The sequence below is a fragment of the Panthera uncia genome, chromosome B1 (genome assembly GCF_023721935.1).
Source record: "Panthera uncia isolate 11264 chromosome B1, Puncia_PCG_1.0, whole genome shotgun sequence".
Classification (NCBI taxonomy): Eukaryota; Metazoa; Chordata; class Mammalia; order Carnivora; family Felidae; genus Panthera; species Panthera uncia.
Genome location: NC_064811.1, coordinates 178,355,772 through 178,383,354, shown reverse-complemented (window position 1 = coordinate 178,383,354; position 27,583 = coordinate 178,355,772). Strand labels below are relative to the sequence as shown.

At 35.5% G+C, this 27,583-nt stretch overlaps 1 protein-coding gene across 6 annotated transcripts in view; it reads right to left on the bottom strand.

The window, feature by feature from the left end:
* Window positions 1–27,583, bottom strand: part of TUSC3 (tumor suppressor candidate 3) — a 277,933-nt gene that overhangs the window by 21,428 nt on the left and 228,922 nt on the right. For all 6 annotated transcript variants that reach the window (XM_049631696.1, XM_049631693.1, XM_049631695.1 and 3 more), the window contains one exon: window positions 17,725–17,788. In XM_049631696.1, coding sequence (XP_049487653.1) covers window positions 17,725–17,788 — 64 coding nt within the window. The remainder of the gene's footprint in view (window positions 1–17,724; window positions 17,789–27,583) is intronic.

Below are 27,583 nucleotides of genomic sequence, written 5' to 3'. Positions count from 1 at the left end.
GCAGCATCTTAATTTAGTGAAATTTACATTTTAAGAATGAACACAAAATTCTGTACCTAATGTCTGCTTGCAGCAGGATGAATATTTTCATACCATACTGAAAGAAGCCAGAGATTAAGAAAATGAGGGGAGCTTTCCACCTTTATAAGAAAATTCTTAACCGTGTTAAAAAAACATTTTTGACATGGACTAATGTTAAGATTTAAGAACTCATCAATTCTGGAAATATATTTATTATGTATTCTGCCCAAATGACTAATGGATTAAAAAATGAAGAGGCGAATAATTTTAGCCCAGAAATTCCTCAATTTGTTCAACTTTACTAAGGTTTCCTTGTATTCATTTCTACTGCTACAAATGTACAACCCAACATTAGTATCTTGTACAGGGTCTCTAATGTCTTCTACTCCAAACTGTGAAAACTCAAAGAATATTATCTGCCTATGTGTATGCAATTAAGTGGAGGAAGTCAAGGAAAATTCTGCAGAGTAAATATTTCCACTCTATTTTCAAAACCATTAGATCAAAGTACTGATTAATAACTGTAAAATATTTGAGTCTTTCATGACCCTATTATCCAATTTCTGGTAAACAAAAGATGCCTGACTTCTCCAGTTAGGCATTTATGCTTACAATAACTTCTCTATACAAAGTGTTTTCTTTCTTTTTTTTTTTTTTTTGAATTTTAAATTTTATTAAAATCCAAGTTAGTTAACATATAGTGTAGTAATGATTTCAGGAACAGAATTTAGTGATTCATCACTTAGCTATAATGCCCAGGGCTCATCCCAACAAGTGCCCTCCTTGATGCCCATCACCCATTTGGCCCATTCGCTGACCCAACACTCCTCCAGCAATCCTCAGTTTGTTCTACTTAAGAGTCTCTTGTGGTTTGCCTGCCTCTCTTTTTATCTTACTTTTCCTTTCCTTCCCCTATGTTCACCTGTTTTGTTTCTTAAGTTCCACGAGTGAAATCATATTTATCTTTCTCTGACTTATTTTGCTTAGTATAATATACTCTAGTTCCATCAATGTTGTAAATGGCAAGGTTTCATTCTTTCTAATTTCTGAGTAATGTTCTATTACTCAGTAATATTCATTCTATGTATATCTTCTTTATCCATTCATCAGTCGATGGACATCTGGACTCTCCATAATTTGGCTTTTGTTGATAGTGCTGCTGTTGATAGGGTGCATGTGCCCCTTCAAATCAGCATTTTTGTATCCTTTGGGTTAATAGCTGGTAGTGCAATTGCTGGGTCATAGAGTAGTTGTATTTTTAATTTTTTGAGGAACTCCATACTGTTTTCCAGAGTGGCTGCACCAGTTTGCATTCCCACCAGCCATGCAAAACTGTTCCCCTCTCTCCGCATCCTTGCCAACATCTGTTGTTTCCTGAGCTGTTCATTTTACCCATTCTGACAGATGTTATGTGGTATCTCATTGTGGTTTTGACTTCTATTTCCCTGAAGATGAGATGTTGAGCATCTTTTCATGTGTCTGTTAGCCCTCTCAATGTCTTCTTCGGAAAAGTGTCTGTTCATGTCTTTTGCTCATTTCTTCATTGGATTATTTGTCTTTTGGGTGCTGAGTTTGATAAGTTCTTTGTAGATTTTGGATACTAACCCTTCGTCTAATATGTCAACAAATAGTTTTCAATTTATTCTATTTAGCAATCCTTTATGAAACCCTTTCTGGAGAAAACCAGCCAATAACCCAAACAAACTTGCCTGGAAGCCTACTGCATACAAGAGAAAAAGCCACTATCAGCACTATGCAGTATCAGCACTCCCCTCTCCCCTCTCCAACCAAGCTGAACACATGTATACACCATATACTACCACTAAATTTGGGGGGATCCATGATACATAGTTTGAAAACACTGAAATTTGGTTATTAGAGTTCCTTGAGATTCAGTCATGTCATGAGGGCCTGAAAAGGGTAACATAAGAGAATCAATATTTCATTATTACCAGTATATTGAAATATATTTCAGTATTATCAGTCTGTGCACCTTAAGGATTTATTCTTAAAATGTTTTGGATAATCCACTGGAAAAAAACTCAAGTCTAGAGTCATAGGACAATGCTAATAATAAAGTGATGGGAAAAAATTAAAAGCTTGTACCAAACTGTTCATATGTAAGGGTTTCTACTGCTTGACTTAGCTCCCTGGAGCAAACTACTGTGACTGTATAGATCCTAAGGAGTTAAAGTCGGTCTCCCTTTCATCTTTTTCTGGTTCCATTTGCCAAAAATCCAGAAATAACCAAATTTAAACCACCACATCGATAAATAATCCTTAATAAGTTTATTGGGAATATAAGAACAGTTTTTAAACTGGGAATCCTCAAATTCAAGGACGTACTAATATAAATGTTTTTTTTTAAATTTTTTAATGTTTATTTATTTTTGAGAGAGACAGAGACAGAATGCAAGTGGGTTAGGGGCAGAGAGAGAGGAAGACACAGACTCTGAAGCAGGCTCCAGGCTCCGACCTGTCAGCACAGAGCCCAATGCAGTGCTCCAACCTATGAGCTGTGAGATCATGACCAGAGCCGAAGTCAGATGCTCAACTGACTGAGCCACCCAGGCACCCCAAGGACTTACTACTATAAAACTCAGGGACATGAAGTTACAGAATGGCTTCTAAAGTAAAATGAAGAAGTTGTTGACTTTAATAGTGGTTGGTTATTATAATGGGGGTTTCCAGGTGGCAGGTGATTGGTTACAAGTGATTATCTCATACCAGTTTTAAAATGATGACATAAGTTTTTTTTATGATTATCAGAGGTATTTACAAGAAATATCCCAAGTTAAGGTTTGCTTATACTCATGAAAAGGGCTACATTTAGTCTTAAAGTGTTTATGTGGCTTGAATGATTTTTTCTGCCAGGGAATTCTCAAGTGTGGTTTCTATTTTATATTTCACTTTAACACCCCTTACTTTATTCAGGTACAAATTTTAATCTACACATTTAAATAGACACATTTGATCTGAAAATTCATAGAAAATTCAGATTATTTTAACTGTAACAAAATATTTTTTTCAAATATTCAAATTAGAAATGACATTTTAAAATGATTTTATGGGGCGCCTGGGTGGCGCAGTCGGTTAAGCGTCCAACTTCAGCCAGGTCACGATCTCTCGGTCCGTGAGTTCGAGCCCCGCGTCAGGCTCTGGGCTGATGGCTCGGAGCCTGGAGCCTGTTTCTGATTCTGTGTCTCCCTCTCTCTCTGCCCCTCCCCCGTTCATGCTCTGTCTCTCTCTGTCCCAAAAATAAATAAAAAATGTTGAAAAAAAAATTAAAAAAAAATAAAATAAAATAAAATGATTTTATGTAGATATTATAAATAAAATACTTTAGGACCCCGTTTCCTACATAGCTTCTGAAATTTTATTAATAAAATCAATGGGAAAATAACATAATTTTCAGGGTAAAATTTTATATATACACAAACACCCATGTGCACATATATAGATGTGACATAAATACACATATATGTAGATATAATCTCAAGGAAAAGTATGTTTTATTAGGCAAAAAAAAAATTGGATATTAACTATAGTTACACAAGTATAACATATCCCTATTCAAAGATCTTCATACCGTTTTCACCATTTTTTCTCTACAAATTTTTAAGATATGATGGGAAAACTATGTGAGCAAACAACATGCTTCTCATTGGAATTTTTGAACTTCACACAAATTCAGTTTGCAAGGGAAAATTATGTATAAGATTTTCATAAGCATAAACCACATTTTGCTGGGCATTTATCTTATGCAAAATTGTTCCAAATATTTGCTATTACAAATATTCCTACAAAGATCTTTTTACATGTACATGGGCAATGTTTTCTCTAAGGTCTACATGTAGAGTTTTCTAGAGAGTGCACATATGCATTTTCAAATTAACTAAGGTTTAATCATATTGTATTTTCCTTATATTTCACCAATAGTATTGCCAAACTATTGATTTTATCAAACTGATTAGGGAGAATCTGTATTAATAGTTTGAGTATCTTTTGATAAGCTCATTTCTTTTTAATCTTTTGTATATTGTTTTTTTTCTTTTTCTTTTTCTTTTTTTTCTTTTTGCTCATTTTCCCATAAGTCTTTTTCCTCATCTCTGTATTTTTCTTAACTTGTAGGGCACTTCCTTTTTCTGGACATGAAAGTGTTGCATATAAACTCTCTTCCTTTCATGTGTTGTCTTGTATATACGTATATAGGTCATTTAATACTAATAGCCAACATTTATTTACCCCAACTATGTGCAGGCAACTGAGGTAAGCACTATGCATGGATTTCTCTCATTAAGCCCCTTAACAGTGCTGTGAGGTGGGTATTGTTTTATTCTTACTTATAAGTTAGGATAATGAAACTTATGGGGGTTAATAACCGGGACACTGTTAGGCACTACTGGAGCCAGAATTCAAACCAAGGCTATCGAAGCCAATGCCTATTTGCTCTTAACTACAATGCAATGTGTTTTTTTACATATTAAAAAAAAAACACCTTAATATGTTTTTTTAGTATGTTGACATACATTGTGTAAATTTAAGGTGTACAACGTTAATATGATATATTTACATACTGTAATTTGACTGCCATTGTAATAATAATTATCACCTCTATCATATTACATAATTATCCTTTTTTAAAGGTTGAAATAATCAAGTTCGAGACTCTTAGCAAGTTTGATCATACTACAACATTGTTGTCTATATTCGTTTCACTGTGCATTGGTTCTCTATGGCTTATTTACTACTACTCTCATTAAATTTGTACCCTTAACATTTGTCTTACTACCCTTCATTTCATCCTCTGATAACCACCATTTTACTGTTTTGACAAGTTTGGCTTTTTAAAATTCCACATGTAAGTGATATCATACAGTAGTGGTCTTTCTTGACTGATCTCACTTAGCACACTGTGCTCAAATTCCATCCATGTTATTCCAAATAGCAAGACTGTTTGTATGCCTATCATTTTGTTTGTTTTGTTTTTGTTTTTTACACGTCTATCAACAGACACTTAGGTTGTGTAGGTTATTTCCATATCTGGCTATTCCAAATAATGATGCCATAAACAGAGGGGTGGGTGCATACATCTGTCTAAATTAGTGGGTTTGTTTTTTTGGACACATACCCAGAAAGGTAATTGTTGAATCATATGGTAGTTTTATTTTTAATTTTTTGAGGAAACTCCATGCTGTTTTTCTATAGTGGCTGCACCAATTTACATTCGCATCAACAGAACAAACCTTCTTCTTCTCCACAGCCTCGCCAACACCTATTTCTTACCTTTTTGACAACAGCTACCATAACTGAGGTGGTATCTCATAGTGGTGTTGATCTGCATTTCCCTGATGGTGAGTGATGTTGAGCATCTTTTAATGTATCGGTTGGCTATTTGCATGTTGTCTTTGGAAAAGTGTCGATTTAGTATTCTTCTGCATGTGCTTATCCATTTTCTAAAAACTATTTGTTAAAGAGACTCTTTTCCTCATGGAGTGTTCTGGGCCCTCCGGTCAAATTTGAGTAGATTGTATATGCAGGAATTTAATTTTGGGCTGTCTATTCTGTTCCGTTGGTCTCTGTGTCTGTTTTTGTGCCAGTCCGATACTGTTTTTATTACTACAGCTTTGAAGTATTGTTTGAAATCTGTGTGATACCTCTGGTTTTGTTCTTTTACCTTGGGATTGCTTTAGATATTTTGGCTGTTGTGGCTCAGTACAAATTTTAGGAGTGTTTCTCCCATTTCTGTAAAAAAAAAGAGCCTTTATATTTTGATGAGGATTGCACTGAATCTGTAGATGATTTTGGGGAGTATGGATATTTTAATAGTATTATTCAGATCCATGAACAGAGAATGCATTTCCATTTGTTTGTGTTTTGATTTCTTTCAGCAAGTCTTGGAGTTTTGTTGTACAGACGTTTCATTTCCTTGGTTAAATTTATTCCTAAGAATTTTGTTTCCGATGTTATTATAAATTGGATTGTTTTCTTTTTCACATGTTTCATCATTAGTGTAAAAAATGCACCTGATTTCTGCATGTTGATTTTGTAACCTGTAACTTTACTGAAATTGTTAATTAGTTACAACGCATTTTTAGTTGAGAGTTTGGGATATTCTCTCAGTGTAAGTGTGTGTGTCTGTGTGTGTGTGCATGCGTATGTTCATATCGTCTACAAATAGCAACAATATTACTTCTTCCTTTCCAATTCAGATGCCCTCTGTTTCTTGGTCTTCATTGCTCTAGCTTATTAAAGAACAGTAATGCTGGCAGGCATCCTTGTCTTCTTCCTGATCTTAGAGGAAAAGCTTTCAATTCCAACTTGGTTGTGATGTATAATCCTTTTTAAGTGTTCGTGAATTTGGTTTGCTCATAGTTTGAGAAATTTTGTATCTGTACTCATAAGAGATATTAGTGTATACTTTTCTTGTGGTGCTTTTATCTAGTTTTGTATCATCGTAATGCTGGCCTCAGAGAATGAGTTTGGAAGTGTTCCCTACTCAATTTTTTTTTTTTTTTTTTTTGGAGATTGAGAAGGATTGGTGTTAATTCTTTTATTTTAAAAAAATTTATTTATGAGACAGAGCACACAAGGGCAAAGAGACAGAGGATCCAAAACAGGCTCTGTGTTGACAGCAGCGAGCCCAGGGTAGGGCTTGAACTCACAAACTGTGAGTTCATGACCTGAGCTGAAGCTGGAAGCTTAACTGACTGAGTCACCCAGGCGCCCCAGTGTTAATTCTTACTTAAGTGTTAGGTACAATTCTCCATAGTGAAGCCATTTGGTCCTGGGGTTTTCTGCGTTGGGAGGTTTTTGATTACAGATAGAATATTTTTACTCAGTTTTGATCTGTTTAGATTTTTCCATTTCTTCTTGAAACACTGTTGGCAAGTCATGTTTCTAAGAATGTATTTATTTCTTCTAAGTTATGTAATTTGTTGGCATATAATTATTAATAGAAGTCTGTTATACTATGTATTTCTGAAGTATCAGTTGTAATGTCTTCACTTTCATTTCTGAGTCTTTTTTTCTTGGTTTAGCTATTTGTCAATTTTGTGTCTTTTTGAAGAAACAGCTCTTAGTTTCACTGATACATTTTATTGATTTTCTGGTCCTTATTTCATTTATTTCTACTCTATACTTATGTACTTCCTTTCTTATGTTAACTTTGGGCTTACTTTCTTGTTCTTTCTTTGGTTCCTTGAAGTGTAAATTTAAGTTGTTTACTTGAGATCACTGTCAATTCATAATTTATGCATTTAATGCTATAAACTTACCTCCCAGAACTGTTTTTGCTGTATCCCATTAGTTTGGTATGTTGTATTTCCACTGTCATGTGTTTAAAGATATTTTTAATTTCCCTTTTGATTTCTTTTTGACACACTGGTTGTTTAGAGGTGTGTTGTTTAGTTTCCACATATTTGTGTATTTCCTCTTGTAGATATGTAGTTTCATACCATTGTGGTCAGAAAAGATAGTTGCCTATGTGTTTGGGGCCTTATCAAATGATGTATCCTGAAGAATGTTCCACATGCACTTCATAAGAAAATGTGTTTTATGTTCTTGGATGGAGGGTACCTGGGTGACTCAGTCAGTTGGGTGTCTGATTCTTGATTTCAGCTCAGGCTGTGATCCTAGAGTCGTGGGATAGAGCCCTGCGTTGGGCTCTTTGCTGACCTTGGAGCCTGCTTGAGATTCTCTCTCTGCCAGCCCCCCCAACTCTGGCTCATGCTCTCTCTCTCCCCTGCTCATATGTGCTCACTTTCTCTCAAAACAAACAAACAAACAAACAAACAGACAAACTTTCAGGATACAAGGTCTGTTATGTACAAAAAAACAAATTCTACAGGAGTGCCTGGATGGCTCAGTTGGTTAAGTGTCCAACTCTTGATTTTGGCTCAGGTCATGATCTCACAGTTGTGAAATCAAGCCCCACATAGGGCTCTGTGGTGAGTGTGGAGCCTGCTTGGGACTCTCCTCCTCTCTTTCTGCCCCTCCTCCACTGGTGCATACAGCCTCTCTCTCAAGAGAATAGTAGTCTGTTGGATGGAATATCCTATATACGTCTGTTACGTTCATTCTAAAGTGTGGCTCAATCCCAACATGTTGATTACCTATTTGGATGACCTATTCATTGCTGACAGTGGGTTACTGAAACTCCCTATTACTGCATTTTGTTCTATTTCTTTCTTCAGATCTGTTAGTATTTACTGAATATATTTTGGTACTCTGATGTTGGGTAACATTCATAACATTCGTTATGTCTTCTTGATGTATCGACCCTTTTATCATTATATAATGACCTACTCTGTCTCTTGTTAACATTTTTGGCTTGAAGTCTATTTTGCCCAATCTAAGTATGGCTAATCCCACTTTCTTTTGGTTTATACTTGCTTAGAGTATCCTTCTCTGTCTCTTGATATTGAGCCCTTGTGTGTGTTTAGAGTTGAAATGAGCCTCCTACAGGCAGCGTATATTTGGGTCTTGCTTTTTAAAAAAAAAATCATTTAGCTAGTCTGTGTCTTTTTATTGGTTATTTCAATCCATTTACATTTAATATGGTAAGTGATATATAAGGACTTACTACTGCCATCTTATCTCTTGTCTTCTGGTTGTTCTGTCTCCATTGTTTGTATCTTTGTGAATTTGTGGTTTTCCATGGTGATTTATTCAGTCTCCCTCATACCTCCACCCCCTTTATTTTGTCTCCTGTCTTTAGATTTTTTTACTTGTGGTTACCATGAGGCTTAGATATCTCAAATAAATTGCTATCAGCAGGGGAAAAAAAGACTATATTCATTGACCTATAAAAGTTCTGTTTTACTCCTCTTTTATATTTCTAATGTCACAAAATGTTTACACTGTGAATTCATTAACAAGTTACAGTAGCTGTAATTATTTAGTGCTCTTTCCTTTAACCTTCATATTATAATTAAGGGGTTAATATACTAATACAGAATTACAGTTTTTAAATTCTACCACCTTTATCAGAGTTTTATAGACTTTCATTTTTTATGCATGTGTCCAAACAGCACTTTTTCATTTCAGCTTGAAAAACAACTTTCAGCATTATTTGTAAGATAGGTCTGGTGGTGTTGAACTTCTTCAACTTTTGTTTGGGAAAGCCTTTATTTATTGTTCATATCTACAGGGTTACTGTGCCAGATAAAGTATTTTTAGCTGGCAATTTTTACCTTTCAATTTTTGAATATGTCATTCTACTCTCTCCTGGTCTGTAGAGTTTCTGCTGAGAAATCCATTGATATCCTAATAGGAAGTTCCTTTCTAGGTTACTTTCCTTTTTTTCCCTGATTATGAACAGTTTCTTGGAAAAGATCTTTTTACACTGAGATAGTAAGACGTTCCCTTAACTTACTAGACTTACGTCTAGTTTCTTTCCCAAGTTTAGGAAGTTCTGTGCTATTACCACTTTAAAATAAACTCTGCTCCCTCCCCACTCTCTTCTCCTGATATACCAACCATTCTGATATTTGCTTGTCTGACAGAATAACAACTCTCGTAGGATTTCTTAACTTCTTAAAAATATTCGTTCTCTCACCTTCCAACTGAGTCATTTCTAAATTCCTATCCCCCAATTTGCTTATTCTTTCTTCTGTCTGATGTATCCTAATCTTTATGCTTTCTACATACTCATCTTTTTAAGTTCTTGAGCTCCAGAATTTGTTTCATTCTATTTTTATAATTTAAATCTCTGGTTTAAAAACAAAAAAAATACGTCTCCTGTTCATTAATTTTATTCCAGAGTCCACTGAATTGCCTTTCTAAGTTTTCTTGTAGCTAATTAAATGTCTTCATTTCTCATGAGGAAATTTTGAATTCTTTAATCAGTTAGACTACAATATTACATGCCTTGCAGTTCCACTGCTGGAGAATTATCCTTTGTGTGACACCACATTACTGTGATTTTCCAGTGGCTAATGAAGTGTGCCTCTGCTCTCCCATTTGAAGTGGCACACACCCTTCTTGTTTACTTTGTTATAAAGTTCAACAGGCTGGCAATGAGAAACTTTTTTCTTGTGTCCCAGAAGGTGGTGGTATAGCACAAGGTTTTGGGTTGTCTTATTGGAGCCCTTGGGAGCAGGCCTATTAAAAAAAACTGGGGTTCAAAAAAAAGCTGGTGGCAAAGTGGGGGTAGGGGTGGTCTTAACACCTGGGGCTTTGGGAGTGGCCTTGGGCCAGTAAGAGGATCCTCTAGTGGGGAAATCCCAGAGGTCCATGGGCAGACCTTGTGCTGAAATCCTGGAGCCTATAGCAAAAAACACTTTCCTTCAGGGCCCTCTGATGTTCTTGTCTCCCTCTCTCCCTTTCTTCTTCCTCCCCCGAGTCATGGGGGGGTCCCGTCTCAGAGAGGTGGGTATTGCTGGAGAAATGGGTTCCTCCAACTGCTATCAGGCCATCTGTCCCTCCCCACTTTCCTTTCCCACCTCCTCTGCCCAGAGAGGTAGCTGCTGCATGCTCTGCCCCCCCCCACCCCCTGCAAAGCCCAGCAGGTGGCAGTGTTGCCCTCAGGAAGGGCACCATGGTGTGTTTTCCTTTTTTCTCTGCTCCCAAACTCATCTCTGCTCTCTTTTGATGGCTTGCCAGTTTCTCCCATCAAGCTGGTTGGACCCAAAATACTCAATCTCTGGTCAGTGTACCAGTTTTGCACTCTCCAGATTATCTTTTCCGATGGCTACAAATGGGTCTGGGGCAGGCTCACAGACTCCTTTGGATCTGTGAGGGTCGTCCTGGCATACTGAACAGAGGTACTTTTGTTTGGTTATAGACCTCCAATTAGTTGTAAATCAAAAACACAAAAGGAACAACTCAGAGTGCCATGATGCTGATGTCAAGTTGCTTTGTTAGGCAGAGGGTTGTCATTTTAATGTGGCAAAATTTTTCATCTTTCCCTGTGAATTTTGGTTGTTGTTTCTTCCTCATGAAATTCCTGCCCTTAAGTTCTTAAAAATGTTCTCTTTCTTGATAGCTTTAAATCAGTAATGTCACTCTTCTGTTCAGAACAATTTAATAGCTTTCCATGTCACTCTGAATAAAATAAACAGGTTTCAAAATGGCCTCTAGGCCATACATGATTTGTACCCCGATCTGCTGCTTGTACTTGTCTGCCTTTGTTTGCTCTTATTCTTGTCCCACTCGCTATTTTTCCAACAAGACTGGAAACTCTCTGCCTTTGCATCTTTGTACTTCCTATTCCCCTGCTTAATGCTCTTCTCCCAATTAGGCCCATTAAGTCACATCGCTTTGAGTTTCTGCTCAAATGACAAATTATTAGAAAAGCCTCCTCCAACCTCTCTGCTTGCTTTTTTCTGCTTTTCTTCTGTAACACTGTTTTTGAAAGAAATTTTGCATTCATTTTTTTTAATAACTGTTTTTCTCCTGCCACTACAATGTTAGCCCCCAAAAGGCAGTAAATTTTTGTTCATTATCTCTCTCACCCATTATCAAACAACTCTAAGACACAGATACCCTCTTCAGTTTACCAATGAGGAAAACGATGCTGAGCAAGGTCTGGATAACTTACGCAAAGCCAAAAAACTAGTAAGTGACAGCACGAGTCAAAAAAGCAAAAAAGAAACTGGGTAGGATGAGATCACAGGGTTAGATGAAAACAACAAGAGAAAAGGAACAAAACAGCTAGAAATGCAGGGAAAGATAATAAAGTCAGTAGCAACTCTCTTGAGGTAATAAGGTTGTCGGTTTTTTTCTTTTTTAATTAACACATCCTATAGAGCAGTTTACAAAGGTTTTCTAAAAAGGCCCAGAAAGTACAGTTGACCCTTGAAAAACATAGGTTTGCATTGTTAGGGTCCACTTATATAATTTTTTTTGTTACTACAGTACAGTACTGTAAATGTACTTTCTCTTTATGATTTTGTTAATATTTTCTTTACTCTGGCTTACTTTATTTGTAAGATTAGAGTATGTAATATAACAAAATATGTGTTGATTATATTATCAGTAAGGCTTCTAATCAACAGAAAGCTATTAATAGTTAAACTTTTGAGGAGTAAAAAGTATTGTGTGGATTTTCAACTGTGTGGGGGGTCGGCACCCCTCACACTCATATTGTTCAAGGTTCAACTGTAGATACTTCGGTCTGTGCAAGCTGTATCACGTTATGGCTGCTACTCAACTCTGCTGCTGTAGTGCAAAGTAATCATAGACAATACATAAATGAATAGGTGTGTCTGTGTTCCAATAAAACTTTATTTACAAAAATAGTAGATAGACTGGATTTGACCCTCATTGGTCCTAGTTTGTCAACTGTTGCTACCAAAAATACTGTAAACTGTAATATCTGAGAGGAAGTTAGTTTTATTCATACTTGAAAATAAATGCAATAACTTAGTATATACTTGCATATAACCCCAAAGTAGGATTTTAAAGCAAAGGAGGGACTAAATATATGGTTGTCTTTAATTGTGAGGTAAAATATTCTGTTACAAAGCAGCAGGGTCAGAACGTTTCCTGCAAACTTAAGTTTTCTAGGCTTTACCAAAAAATAAGCTGCGAACCTACTTTACGTTTGAGAGTTGTAATGAAGTATGACTTCAACTGAAATGGCTTTACACTAGCCAACTTTCCCTCTCTTTTTTTAACCACACCTTTTTAAGTTGAGGCCTCTGACTGTTGAGAATTATTTAACTTCCATTCTAATGTATCAATTTAAAAAACAGTTTGGGTAAAAAAAGAACCTACATAATACTTACCCTTTGGAAAAAAGTCACACTTGTAATGTAATTTTTAGGTAGAGTATTAATTTTTAGAAAGAGGAAAAGGTTTGACGATTATCGGTGAGACGTGATGTGTAGGGCTTCCTTCCTTGAGTAGAAGGCTGAATGACAAATGAAAGCCCCTTCAAATCTGATAGCTTCTATGGCTCTCTAACTCTGAAATAACAGCTGATTTTCTGCCATTAAACTGTGGGTGTAGCCATTTTGGCTGTGTCTTACTGAAAAGTCCCAATGTTACAGTAAGAGATGGAACTATATAGTGGATAAACCATGTTTCTGAAACTTTTTCTAATGTTCTGAGATTGCTAATGTCTATGCCTACACACACACGCACACATCTAGTCTACCTCATGTATTACTTTGCACATTTGTATTGAGTAATGTCACAGCAATACATACTTAAACTACTGTGCACACTTGAGTTTCTCTGCTGAATCTGTCAATCACCTTCTTACTGCTTAAGAAATCAAAATATTGACATAATCCCACATAAAACAGAAGCTGTTTGTATAAATTATGTACAGCACCCAGCGGCACTGAGTTATGCTACTGAATGAGTAACAAATACATCTGCACTATCTTATAATCCATTCTCAGTTATACATGATGTTAAGTTTACTGTTGCTCCTTGGAAGAGAATGAGGATTGTCAGTTTAAAGATAAATGAGAACAGATGTTGAAAAAAATGTTAGCAAGTTATAGAAGACTCACAGAGATCTAAATCTGAAATTATCTTCAATTTGCATCCATCATTAATTTTTTTATGTAGTATGTTTTTCCTTGGATATGACATTCTAAAACACTTGCTATCTATCACAGATCAAAAACAAATACAAAGTCAAATAATATTCATAATAAATAGAAAACAAATGTATTTCTCATCGGAAAAGCAAATGTGATCTTCTTTAGAATATATGTATTTTCATTTTAAAACTGTTCTACTGTGCCCTTTGCCTTTGATATTAGCCCTTTTCTTCCAACTGATATTTATCTCATGTCATCATCTTAACACTGTAGAACTTGAAGGAGGTGGAGAGCTAAGGGACAGATCAGAGTTGAAATAAAGTAAAAGCCAACTCTAGAAGTCAGGCTTTCTGTAGCCAAAAGCACATATAGACCACAGCCTGGTGGACTCAGGCAAGATTCCAATTTCTTAGCAAGGGCTGGAAAGATTTTCATTATCCATCCCAAGTAACCTTTCATCGATCTTGTCTTCAGCATTTGTGAATATTCTCTCACATTTTATGTTTTTGTGCCTGCTGGACCTTCCACTGGAATAGTCTCACTCATTCTCGGTCTGGCAAACTCCTTTTTCTACTGTATCAAAACCAACTGAAAAGTCAGTTCAAGTTCTCTAGGCATTGAGTGGCTCCTTCTTCTTTTGCTGCTTCCAAGAAATGATTACAACATTTGTCACACTGGATTACAATTAATTTTCTATCAGTCTACCTTCTTGTAAGCAGTGAATATCTTACATTTGCATTAGGTGTTGAAATATAACCGAATAAAAAAATAAATAAAAACGAATTTTTACTGGGAAAAATGTAAGGATTATATAAATTATTCCTAGTTCCCATATTCTGTATTAAAATGCCAAGGCACCTGGGTGGCTCAGTCGGTTAAGTATCCAACTTCGGCTCAGGTCATGATCTCATAGTCCGTGGGTTCGAGCCCCACCTTGGGTTCTGTGATCACAGCTCAGAGCCTGGAGCCTGCTTTGGATTCTGTGTCTCCCTCTTTCTCTTCCCCCGCCCCACTCGTATTCTGTCTCTCTCAATCAAAATTAAAATTAAAAACATTAAAAAAATTTTTTTTAATTAAAAAAAATGTCAAATATTTCTTACTCCTTTTTTATATAGTTCTCTCTTATGAACTTAGAACTGTTGTTCTTCCCCCGCCCCCAAACAAGGTACTGAAAAAATAAAACACTACTAATAGGGAGAAAAATCTTATTCTTAGTAAATATGAATCTATAACCTATGAAGTCAAATGACTCCATCTGTTCTTAGGGTTTTTTCAACAAATTTTGCATATAGCAATTGCAGCTAGTAATCTGGCTTACTAAATGAGAAGGAGAAAAACCAAAAAACAGGCATATTCTCTCCAGATAAACAAAAAGTGGCCATCTGGAATTTACATTTTTTTCATATAAAGGAAAAAAATACATGATAAGTTGGAAAAAATATCAGTAGACTCTGCCAAGTGACAATAAAATCAGAAATTATTACTTTGGCTACTTCTTAACTTTCACCAATAATTTTAATGAGCCCACCATTTTAAAACAACTTTTCTCTTTCACAGGTATCTGTAAAGCAAACAAAAAATCAGGGGAAATAAAACAAGTAATTTTTGGTAGCATAAAGAGAGTAAGTACTCTTAACTCTTTTATGTATTGCTGTTAAAAATCTCTATGGAAGACTTCATACTGCTTGTGAAAGTTCTTTGCATGCTTGATGTCAATGAGCCATGAAATGAAACCTGGGAGATTCCTGCCACACAGTGATGGTCTCAACACAGCTCTTTGCTACGTACTCCTGATGTGTTTAATAGACTAGCTGCTTTGAAGTAACACTGCTAAAATGCTACATCAAGGATGGAAACAGGTTAGGAAAAAAAGCCTACAATAAATAAAAGCTAAAATGTTACCTGCAAAAAACAATTTGTTTCCTATCAATGTGCTTTAACACAAATCTATTTTGCTTCATAAATACATGTATATAATAGAGAAGTAAAGAGTAAAGATGGCCTTCCCTTATTTTCCAACAAACAGATTTGGAAATACTTCATTTTCTCACCCAAGGCCCCTCTGATGTGCGGAAAGTATGAATCTCTTCCCACAATAAAGTCAGAAAAGAGAAGCTGGCACTTAATGATCCAGATCACGGAACTTGAGAATGTGACTTCAAATCTAGCTATTTCGGATTCTAGTCTATGAGACAAACTACAGCAAAAAACATGTTCGTAATAGTAGCTTCTTAAAAAGCACATGGCTAAATAAGTGCAAGCAAGAAACGGGCTCTAGATCTGCACAGTTCCACATATCCACACAAGCATGTGGAAAGGGGGAAAGGTAAAAATGTAGAACTGGTGGGAAAATACACACAATAGCCTTTAGGGAGGACCAGATGCTTTTTGTGTGCTATCTCCTTTACTTCACACAGAAGTGCCATGTGGTTACTTCAATAATCCTGATTCTATAAATGAGGATTTTGAGAGCTTCTTGAGAATCGGATGTGCCATAAGCACTTCCTACCCCTTTCCTTCACTTTAATCAATATAAGACTCAGTATATACCAATACCTGATACACTGTCCAGAACATATTATGCAAATAGATTGCTTAAATAAACTGAAGGTAGTAAATCTATATTTGCTGGTGAATTAAAAAGTGTACTTTTATAATAAGGTAGCAACATACACAAACATTAATGATATTAGTCATTTCCTTCCAGATTAAAAACAAAAACTTCAAGATGGCATGACTGATGTTTACTTATGAAATCCTACGCCACAGACCATAATAACATATATAAAACTTAACCAACAGATCATTAAAAAGAAAAGTGATTTCTAATCCTAGTTTTCCTCTAATCTAAAGCAAGCCAAGTAAACTTTATGGGTATTAGTTTTCCTACTTTTAAAATGAGGTTTGGGCCTAGATAAGTTCGAAGGTTCCTTAGAAGCTTTGGGGCGCCTGGGTGGCGCAGTCGGTTAAGCGTCCGACTTCAGCCAGGTCACGATCTCGCGGTCCGTGAGTTCGAGCCCCGCGTCGGGCTCTGGGCTGATGGCCCGGAGCCTGGAGCCTGTTTCCGATTCTGTGTCTCCCTCTCTCTCTGCCCCTCCCCCGTTCATGCTCTGTCTCTCTCTGTCCCAAAAATAAATAAAAAATGTTGAAAAAAAAAAAATTAAAAAAAAAAAAAAAAAAAGAAGCTTAAATAGCTCTGGTTATATAAAATACTGAAAATTTGGTCTAGACTACTGCAGTTGAGTATGAATCTTAGTAACCAGGAAAGTAATCAAATGTATAAACAATACTACAGTCACCCTTTAAATCCTGATAATGACTATTTTCAACATTATAAATTTAAGGGGCGTGTGGGTGCTTAAGTCAGTTAAGGGTCTGACTCTTGACTTTGGTTCAGGTCATGGTCTCGCGGTTCATGTAATCGAGCCCCTTATCAGGCTCTGCACTGACAGTGTGGAGCCTGCTTGGGATTCTCCCTTGCTGCCACTCCCTAGCTCATGCTCTATCTCTCTCTCTAAATAAATAAACTTAAAAAAAAAACCCATAAAATTAAGCTTCAAATATTTCAGAAGACACACAAACATCAGTGTTCCCCAAGAAATTGTTTACCTAAAGAGTGACTTTATTCCATTCTAAGAGTATTCAGAGTTTGTTTCTATTTGGACACTTTTACCTTATCTCTTTCCTATTCTATGTTCCTACCCTTTACCCCCAAACCATAAATTGCACTCTCTTATTTGATTCATAACATTTAGTCTGGTATGTTCCAAAAAAGACATTCAACCATCTTAAATCTCCCTCCTCTGACTTACCATAATGTTTAAGGGAACCAGTACTAAGATGTTTTCAAAGTCTGCTTTTTGTATTGTAGGATACTTTTTTTTCCCCCCCTTAGGATCCTGTAAGGTAAAACCACACAAAACTCCACAAGACTTTAACCAGAGATAACCAATGCAGAGCAAAAGCTATACTCTGTAATTTCAATAGTTAGTAAAAAAAGGACAATTATATATCTGTTAATGACTGAGAATAAAAACAAAATTATGTAATTGGAAATAATTAACCTAGGAACTAGAAAGTAACAAAGTTTAAAATTTAATGTCTTTTAAAAATCTTGATTAATGTCAGGGAAAAAAAAAAGTCACTTTGATAGCATGCAACTTTGGTTTTGCCCTTTTCAATCCATCAGTATTTTAAAGGATACTTAGTACCAGAATAATGTGTGACTCTGCCACGAACTGAGCCTGGCTGCTTCCATGAATGTAGCTCTATAAAAGAAGACAAAGAAGCAAAAATTACAACCTGGAGACAAGCAGTTCTTTTGTACATTTTTTTTTTTTGTATTTTGTAGTCTTATACCAGGAAGGGAAATAATGAAAAAATCGAATTAATCTTCTATATATAATTCTTTTAAATAAAATAGTTATCACCCAACATATTCATTTGTTTACAGTTATTACTGTTATTTGTAGAAAGCAACTTAATTATCAAAAGTAAATTTAATAGAACTTGTTAAAAGGTTTACCACAAACACATGATTACAATGTAATGGTTATTCCAGAGTTACTGTTAAGCTGTAAGATACAAACCAAAGCAATTAAGTTTATCTTTAAGCAAAAAAAATGACTTATCAAACATTAAATCACTCTTTTCCACATTATCAGAGTTTTAAAATAAGAAAATAGCTTTATATTAGCATTCAGTCCATTAGAGCATTCAAACTGGCTTTTTTCCAAAATGAAATTATTAAAATTTTTGCCGCACTGAGAAATGTACAGTTTTCTATACCTAGTAAGAATGATTATCAGTTGATATCAGTCAATTACAGAAAATATGACACAAATCTCCATCTAGGATATTTTACTGCTGAAAACACTGACTTCCATTATTTTTGCTGTTAATCTCATGAACATTAACTGCACTTGCTTTAAATATAAATCCTTTTCTAGGTTTTCTGATTATCAAAAAATAATTGAAGAAAAAAATAACACGTGTAATCTAACTTAATGTCCTCCATTTCACAACACATTTGAAGCAGAACTATCATTTCAGAGGACCACTTGGGCCCTCTCAAACTCTTTTGTTTTTATTTTCGATAAATACAGTTGAAAGCATATATGAGTATGCTCTCATAAAGAGATACAGAAAATTATTCCTCCTTGGACTTCAGATGAGTCATGTCACCAAATTTCTCAGAAATTGAATAATCCTTCATCTGTAAAATCAGGAACTGAATTAGATGATTTGTGATCTTTTTGAAGTGTATACAGTCTTCTGTGTTTTGTCATAAATTGTGCCCTGGTATTTTCATTAGAGGCTGTTCTTTGTACTCTGATCTAAACTGTCTTTGTTCCCGTGTCTAATCTCAGTAATTCATAGGACAGCTGTCTTATCTGAAGGTATGTTTAGGTGTGTTCTTTAAGCTCAGCATCAAGCAAACTGACTAAAAGAGAACCATTTCTGTTTCATTCACAAACCCTATTACATAAATGTTCTCTGCTGACTCTATTCTTTAAATGTACTTATATGGAGATAAGCATAGCTGTGAAAATCATTAACTTAGCTGCCAGCTAATTATTAAAGGGTTTTAACATTACTAGTGAGTGACAATAGTGAAATTATGAAAAAAAAAAAAAACAGGTAGCAAAACAAACACCATAAGCTATGTTTGGCATCAGTTAAAGTCTGATTAGAAACTGAGACCCTCAAAACTGAGAAACAGAGACTTTATTATTCTAATTGTAACTGCGAGGATAATAAATACAACCCCACCGAGTACTAATAACAATAGCTACCATCTCTCAAACACTTACTTTGTATAAGACACTTAAAACTTTTAAATCCAACAGCTTATTTAACTCTAATAATCCTACAAAAGAGGTATTTTTAGTACAGCCATTTTACAGACAAGGTAACTAAGGCTTAAGAGAAGTGAGAAATGTGCCCAAGTTTTCACATCTACTAGATGTAAACTCTGGGATTTGATGTTAGGTCTCTTTGATTTCAGATCTGGCGCATGTATTCTTGTTGGACATTTGTTAGACATGTTTTGTATGTTATCACATTGTATCTTATTAGCAGTCACATAAAATGATTAGTATCCTGTCATCTTCCAAAGGAGAAAACTGAGATTTACAGAAATTAATTTGCTTAAGATCGTACAACTATTAATTGGTGGAATATGGACCTAAACCTGGGTCTAATGACCTCCAAGGTCCATGTCTTTTCTGGTATACAATAACTGATTAAAAGAAAATCAAGGGAAACATTTTATAAAAGCTTTATCTGGCAGTCACATAATTAACTCTTGACCGTTACAATAAATAAAATGAACATTTATATAACCGACTGAAATATCTGAATATAACAATAAAGAATAATATGCTCAAATTTATAGAACAACCTCCAAGTAGTTTGCCTATGTAAGAATAACAAATTTAGAGAAGCAAGAACGTAAGATATTTTCTGGATGAGTGGTTTCAAAATATTTGTGTTAAAGAAAGAATCTTCTCTGGTGAATGTCATCAATACCCTTCCACATTTCAAATCCTATGGTCATAACTCAGACTTACCTGACTTTATCTAAAGAATCTGCTACATGTGATCGCTTTTGTTTTTGTTTTTGTTTTTTTTTTTTTTTGTAAAATTTTCTTGACCTCTAGGATCCCACTGTTTTTAAAAATTGAAGTATAACTGAGACATATGTTATATTAGTCACTGGTGCACAACACCAATTTGACAATTCTGCACATTACTCAAAGTTCACCAAAGTGTAGTCATCATCTGTCACCATACAACATTATTACAATATTGTTGACTCTACTGCTCATGCTGTACTTTTCATTTCCATGACTTATTTATTTTATAACTGAGAATTTGTAACCCTTAATTCTCTTACCTATTTCATCCACCTCCCTCCCCACCTCAATCTGTTTGTTCTCTGGATTTAGGAATCTGTTTTCGTTTCTGATTCCACATAGGTGAAATCTTGAGGTATAGGTCTTCCCTGACATATTACAATTAGCGTAATACTTTATAGGTCCATCCATGTAGTTGCACATGGCAAAATCTTATGATTTTTTATGGTTGAGTACTAATCAACTATTGTGTATATGGGCATGTCTCTGTGTGTATACATACGTACACCACGTCTACTTTGTTTTCTTTTTTCCATCAAAAGAAATACATTTTTACTCCAACTGTTTTTATTGTGGTAAAAAACATACAACATAAAATTTGCCATCTTAACCTTTTTTTCCCTTCATCATGATGTGTATTCTTAATCACCTTTAGCAATATCACACATCTTCCCATCCATCTCCCATGTGATAACCATTGGTTTGTTCTCTGTATTTAAGAGTCTTTTGGCTTGTCTCTTTTTTCCTTTGTTTGCTTGTTATGAGTGAAATCATAGGGTACTTGTATTTTTCTGGCAGGCTTGTTTGCCCAGCGTCATACTCTCTAGATCCATCCATGTTGTTGCAAATGGCAAGATTTCATTCATTTTATAGCTGAGTAATATTCCACTGTGTATCTATACCACCTCTTCTTTATAATTTCATCTTTTGATGGGCACTTGGGCTGCTTCCATAATGTGGCTATTGTAAATAATGATGCAATAAACCCAGGGGTGCAAACATCTTTTCAAATTAGTGTTTTTGTATTTTTTTAAGTTGATTTATTTTGAGAGAGAGTACGTGAGCAAGGGAAGGGCAGAGAAAGAGAGAGCGAGAGAGAGAATCCCAAACAGGCTATGTGCTCTCAGAGCAGAGCCTGACATGGGGCTCTATCTCCCAACCGTGAGATCATAACCTGAGCTGAAATCAAGAGTCAGACACTTAACTAAGTCACCCAGGTGCCCCTTAGTGTTTTTGTATTGTTTGGGTAAATACTCAGTAGAGGAATTACTGTATCATATGGTAATTCTATTTTTGTATTTTTTGAGAAACATCCATATTGTTTTTCCACAGTGGCTGCACCACTTTGCATTCCCACCAACAGTGTAAGAGGGATTCTTTTTCTCCACATTCTAGCCAACACTTGTTTCCAGTGTTGTTGATTTTAGCCATTCTGACAGGTACAGGTGATATGTCATTGTACTTTTGGTTTGCATTTCAAATAGTGATGAGTGATATTGAGCACCTTTTCATGTGTCTGGCCATCTGGATGTCTTCCTTAGAAAAATGTCCGTTCATGTCTTCTGCCCATTTTTTAACCGGATTGTCTGTTTATTGGGTGTTGAGTTGTGTAAGTTCTTTTATATACTTTGGATACACACCCTTTAATGAATATATCATATGCAAATATCTTCTCCCATTCTGTAGGCTGTGCTTTAGTTTTGTTGTTTCCTTTCCTTACAGAAGTTTTTCATTTTAAGTCCCAATAGTTTATTTTTGCTTTTGTTTCCCTCGCCCCAGGAGACATATCTAGAAGAATGATGCTATGGCTGAAGTCAGAGAAATTACTGCCCCTGCTTTCCTCTAGGATTTTTACAGTATCAGATCTCACATTTAGGTCCTTAATCCACTTTTTTTTTTTTTTTTTTGGTCTACAGTACAAAAGTGGTCCACTTTCATTCTTTTGCATGTATCTGTCCAATTTTCCCAACATCATTTGTCAAAGAGACTGTCTTTTTCCCATTAGAGATTCTTGCCTCCTTTGTCATAGATTATTTGACCATGAAATTGTGGGTTTATTTCTGGGTTCTCTATTGTGTTCCAGTGATCAACATATCTATTTTTGTGCCAGTACCATACTGTTTTCAATGCTACAGGTTTATAGTATATTTTGGAATGTGGGCTTGTGATCCAGCTTTGCTCTTTATCAACTTTGCTTTCGACTTCTGTTAGCATCATTTTTTTATTTCTGTGAAAAGTACTGTTGGTATTTTGATAAGGATTGCATTAAATGTGTACATTGCTTTCGGTAGTACAGACAGTGTAATTATATTGATTCTTCCAATCCATGGACATGGTATATTTTTCCATTTGTTTGTGTCATCTTCGTCTTTTGCCTCCTTAGTTAAGTTTATTCCCAGGTATTTTATTCTTTTTTGGTGCAACTGTAAATGGGATTGCTTCCTAATGTCTCTTCCTACTAGTTACTAGTGTACAGAAAATCAGCAGAGTTCTGCATACTGATTTTGTATCTTGCAACTGTACTGATTTCACTTATCAGTTCCAGTAGTTTTGTTTTTGTTTTTTGGGGTTTTTTGGTTTTTTTTTTTGGCAAAGTCTTTATGATATTTTATACATACTATCATGTTATTTGCAAATAGTGACAGTTTTCTTTTTCCTTACCAACTTGATTGCCTTTTATTTTTCTTGTCTGACTACTGTGGCTAGGATTCCCACTACTACGTTGAATAAAAGTGCTGCCATTGTACATCTCTCTCTTGTTCCTGTATTTAGAGGAAAAGCTTTCAGTTTTTCACCAAGTATGATGTCAGCTGTGGTTTTTCCATATATGGCACTCACTGACGTATGTTCCCTCTAAACCCACTTGGTTGAGAGTTTTTATCATGAACAGATGTTTACTTTGTCAAATGCTTTCTTCCATCAATTGAGATAATTATGTACTTCTCATTCTTCCTATTGGAAATCTGGTGTTTCACACTGATTGATTTTTGAACATTGAGCTGCACCTTGCATCCTGGGATAAATCCCACTTGATTGTGGTAAATGATCCTTTTAATGTATGGTTGAATTTAGTTGGCTAATATTTTGTTGAAAATTTTTGCATCTAGGATGCCACTTTTGATTTTTCTAGTTCACTGGCTCCACTTCCTCATGCTCCTTGGCTCTTCCATCTCACTATTTGAGCTAAACTTCTGAGGAGAATCTCAGAGTTCCATAGATTGTGGTCTGTTCTCTATACTCAACCTTCCCTGGTGTTCTTATTCAACCCATTGCCTTAATAATTACCATTTCTATACTGATGATGTCCACATTTATATCTCCGGCTCAGTATGTCAGACTTTTACATTGCTCTTGTACATAGCCATCTTCACTTGGTAGTCTGATAGTTTTCACTAATATATTCCACTTGGAAGCCTAAAACTTAAAATGGTCCAAACAAAAATTAATGTGCTTCCCTATCTATCCCAGAATCAGCAACATGATTTTCCCAGTTGTTTCGGCCAAAACTTGGAATCATCTTAGTTCATTCTTTTCTCCTCCCTCTCTTCCTCTATCTTCAATCATTCAGAAAATACCATTGACTTTACTTTCAAAATCCATTCCAAATTCAACCACTTGTAACTACTTCCAGGAAGCATTGGCAAAAGTGCCCAAAGATTAAGTCCAGGACTTATTGTCTGGTCTAAGCAGTCACCATCTCTCATCTAGATTATTGCAACAGTTTCTTTCTTCTCCCTGCCTCTACCCTATAATCTATTTGCCAGCCAGATCAATCCTGCTAAAACTAACAAGAATCTATATCATTATCCTATTCAGAACCGTTCAATTCTTTCTTAAATGTGTGAGAAAAATATATCATGTAATCTATTTTCCACTTCTAATCACAATTCCAAAGAATCTACATACTTCCACCTAATTAAAAAATACAGCTAGATTTAGAAAATCTACTGTTGGTCCTTAGAGACTTACTTCACTGTATCAGACCTATAATACTTGCAGGCTTACTTCTTGTATACACGAGGCAGGACAGAGTACAGGCTTAGGGATAGTCCTGAATCTGCTACTTGCTAGCTATGTTATCCTGAAAAAATTACTGAACTTCACATCTTTAAATTTTTTTTTTTAACGTTTATTTATTTTTGAGACAGAGAGAGACAGAGCATGAACGGGGGAGGGTCAGAGAGAGAGGGAGACTCAGAATCTGAAACAGGTTCAAGGCTCTGAGCGGTCAGCACAGAGCCCAATGTGGGGCTCGAACTCACAGACCGCGAGATCATGACCTGAGCTGAAGTCGGACGCTTAACCGACTAAGCCACCCAGGCGCCCCCACATCTTTAAAAGGAATAGGAAGACATTTCCCAAAATATAGGCCTAAAAATTAAATAAGATAATGTCAAGGTAAGTAACCTGCATAGCATCTGGCTTTCTTTACAGTACATAATCAAATATAATCAAGGACAAATCATTTTAAAGTCTTTATTCCAAAGTAATTGAATCTTTTAAACATTAGACAAACATGCCTAAATACCATTCAGAAATCATTTTATTTTTATAGGAAAATTCAGTATGTTGAACTGATAATTTAAAAAGATGATATTCAGGAACCTGTACTAACATATGACTTTTATCCATCTCTTTAGTCATTAAAATCACTTCAAACCCAGATACTACAAAAGACTTCAGGATTCAATAAAGGAGAATTCATTTGATAAATGTTTACTGAGCAATTATTACATACCAGGTATCAACGCAGGCAATGAAGACCCAGCATAATAAAACAGAAAACCAAAAGCCCAAAAAACTGTATTTTCATGACTTACACATTTAATTGTGAGAACACAATTTGTCTACCAAAGTAAAACAGAGATTATTAGCACACACTAAAAGCCATAAAAGCAAACACAAAAATAAAAGCCCAAATCAACATTCCAAAGGTCTTATGCATTGACCTTAGAAATAGTTATCTTTCATGGGGTGCCTGGGTGACTCAGTTGGTTGAGCCTCAGACCCTTGACTTAGCTCAAGTAGTGATCTCATGGATGTGGGAATGAGCAACACCCCCTTCCCCACACTGGGCAAGGAGTCTGTTTGGGATTCTCTTTCCCTCACCCACTTCTTCTCCTCCTTCCTCCCTCCAAGAAAATAGTTATGTTTCATTTGTGGTGCCACCCAAAGTAATGACTTAATCCAATTAAAAATGAGCTAAGGTGCACGATTTTTAAACTGGTCTTAAAATATCGTATTTAATGCACACACTTTCAAGATCCTCTCAAAGAAGAAACATCAAGTAATGTTTCTTTGCAGCTTTAGCATGGTATTAATTTACATCACTTCCTTTTCTGATTTTTTACTAATTCTGATAAGGGAAATATTAGTAACTAATGGTAATTTCATCCTGAATATATATTAAACATATTTATAAGCACAATGCATTTACAGAATGCTACTCAAGAAGAAAATCAGCATGGTCTCAGATACTGGATACATATCTACAGAGATCTACTCTAGTCTGTAGAGTTTTTCTATAGAGATCAAATGTTTTAGCAAACCATGAATATAAATATTCTTCACTTGTCCAGTCCATTGAACACTTTATATAAACCAAAATTAAAGACTGGTTCACAAAAATTACTGTATCAGAAAGTTCATTACCTTGATATCACTTACTTAAAGGCCACTTTATTCAGAAGAAAAATTAGATGATTTGAATTTTGCATAGCATAATATAAATAAATAATATATATGAATAGGACTCATCTTAATTTCAAGCAACATACTTGAAAATAAAAATTAAGGGGCGCCTGAGTGGCTCAGTAGGTTAAGCGACTGACTTCGGCTCAGGTCATGATCTCATAGTTGGTGAGTTCGAGCCCTGCATAGGGCTCTGTGCTGACAGCTCCGAGCCTGGAGCCTGCTTCAGATTCTGTGTCTCCCCCTCTCTCTACCCCTCCCCTGCTCACGCTCTGTGTCTATCTATAATAAAAACGTTAAAAAAATTAAAAAAAAAGAAAAATTAGTATGTTTTAATACAATGGTTCTAATACCTCTTATCTAACCATTTCAGAAAAGAAAAGGAAATTAAGCTAAATATAGTATAGGTCAGTAGATTAAAGGAATCTCATTTCACTTAACTTTTTCCAAAATTCTTGGGAAAATGCTATCAGTCATTCTGCTCTTTCAATATCTCAAAACTGTGTTGGTTTTGAATAATCATTACAGGGTCCTGTTATACACTGAAATATTTTGACAGTAACTGGCTAGTATGGACCAACAGTTTGTTGCCGGAGAAGGAAGCTAGTGTGATGAAAGTACACTGAACTTAGAGTCAAGGGTCTAGGTTTCTAGTGCTGATGAACTGAATAGATATTAACAAGCTACTTGTTAATCTTGGTCAATTCAATCATTTGGGTTTTAGTTTCCTAATCTATAAAACAACAACAATGAAATACACATTTCAATCAAAATACCTGAGTGGAATCCCTATCCTGGATCTGCCACAGGTGTGACCTTGAACAAAATTACTCTAAGCCTCAAACTGTTCAACTGGAAACTATTTGAGTTGAAAAAACAAAATGTGAGAGGTGAATTAGGTAATACACGTGAAATAGTATCAGGCCTAAAACCCAGTAAGCACTCAATAAATATCTATTATTATTATTACCATTAATTATTTCAAAATTTCAAAATTCCACTCTCGGTTATGACCCACAAATCAACACAGTGACCATTGAGTTATGCCTATCGGTAGTCAATTAGCAGATTACATCTGGGTTCAGTCCTGTCAGTGACTAGTTACTTTTTTTAAACTTCCAAGCTGATATTAAAATTATTTGCCTTGGAGCAAAAGCAAGCTCTAAACAACCAACCTGTTTGATGAACCTGAACAAAGACTGTTTCAGTTAAATGGGCTTTGGAGCAAAACCACATACTAAGATAAGCAGAAAACAAAAAGTTCTTCACTAACATATCTAAGCCAGGAAATAACTCTTTCAAATACAATAGTACATAGGAATCAAATTAGTTGTTATTTCTCCCTTATTCATGGATTATATATCTGCTTTGGCCTGTAAGTTCCTTGTTGGGGAAAAAACTGAAAGTGTACTTAAACCAATCCTAGAGAGATAGAAGTGGTTTTAAACTCTGATCATTTTTAAACTGTAATTTATTTTAAAAGAATCATTAAGACACCAAGAAAATGGCAAATGCATGAAGTGAAGATTTGATACTGTTGAGTGTTACCCAAATGGCAAGGTGTCTCAGTTCAAGGTCAAATCCCAAAAGTGCCTTTGGTCCTTTCACTTTAAAATACATGATTGCAGGGGCACCTGGATGGCTCAGGCAGTTAAGGGTCTGACTTCAGCCTAGGTCATGATCTTGCCACTTGAGCTTGAGCCCCACATCGAGCTCTGTGCTGACAGCTCAGAG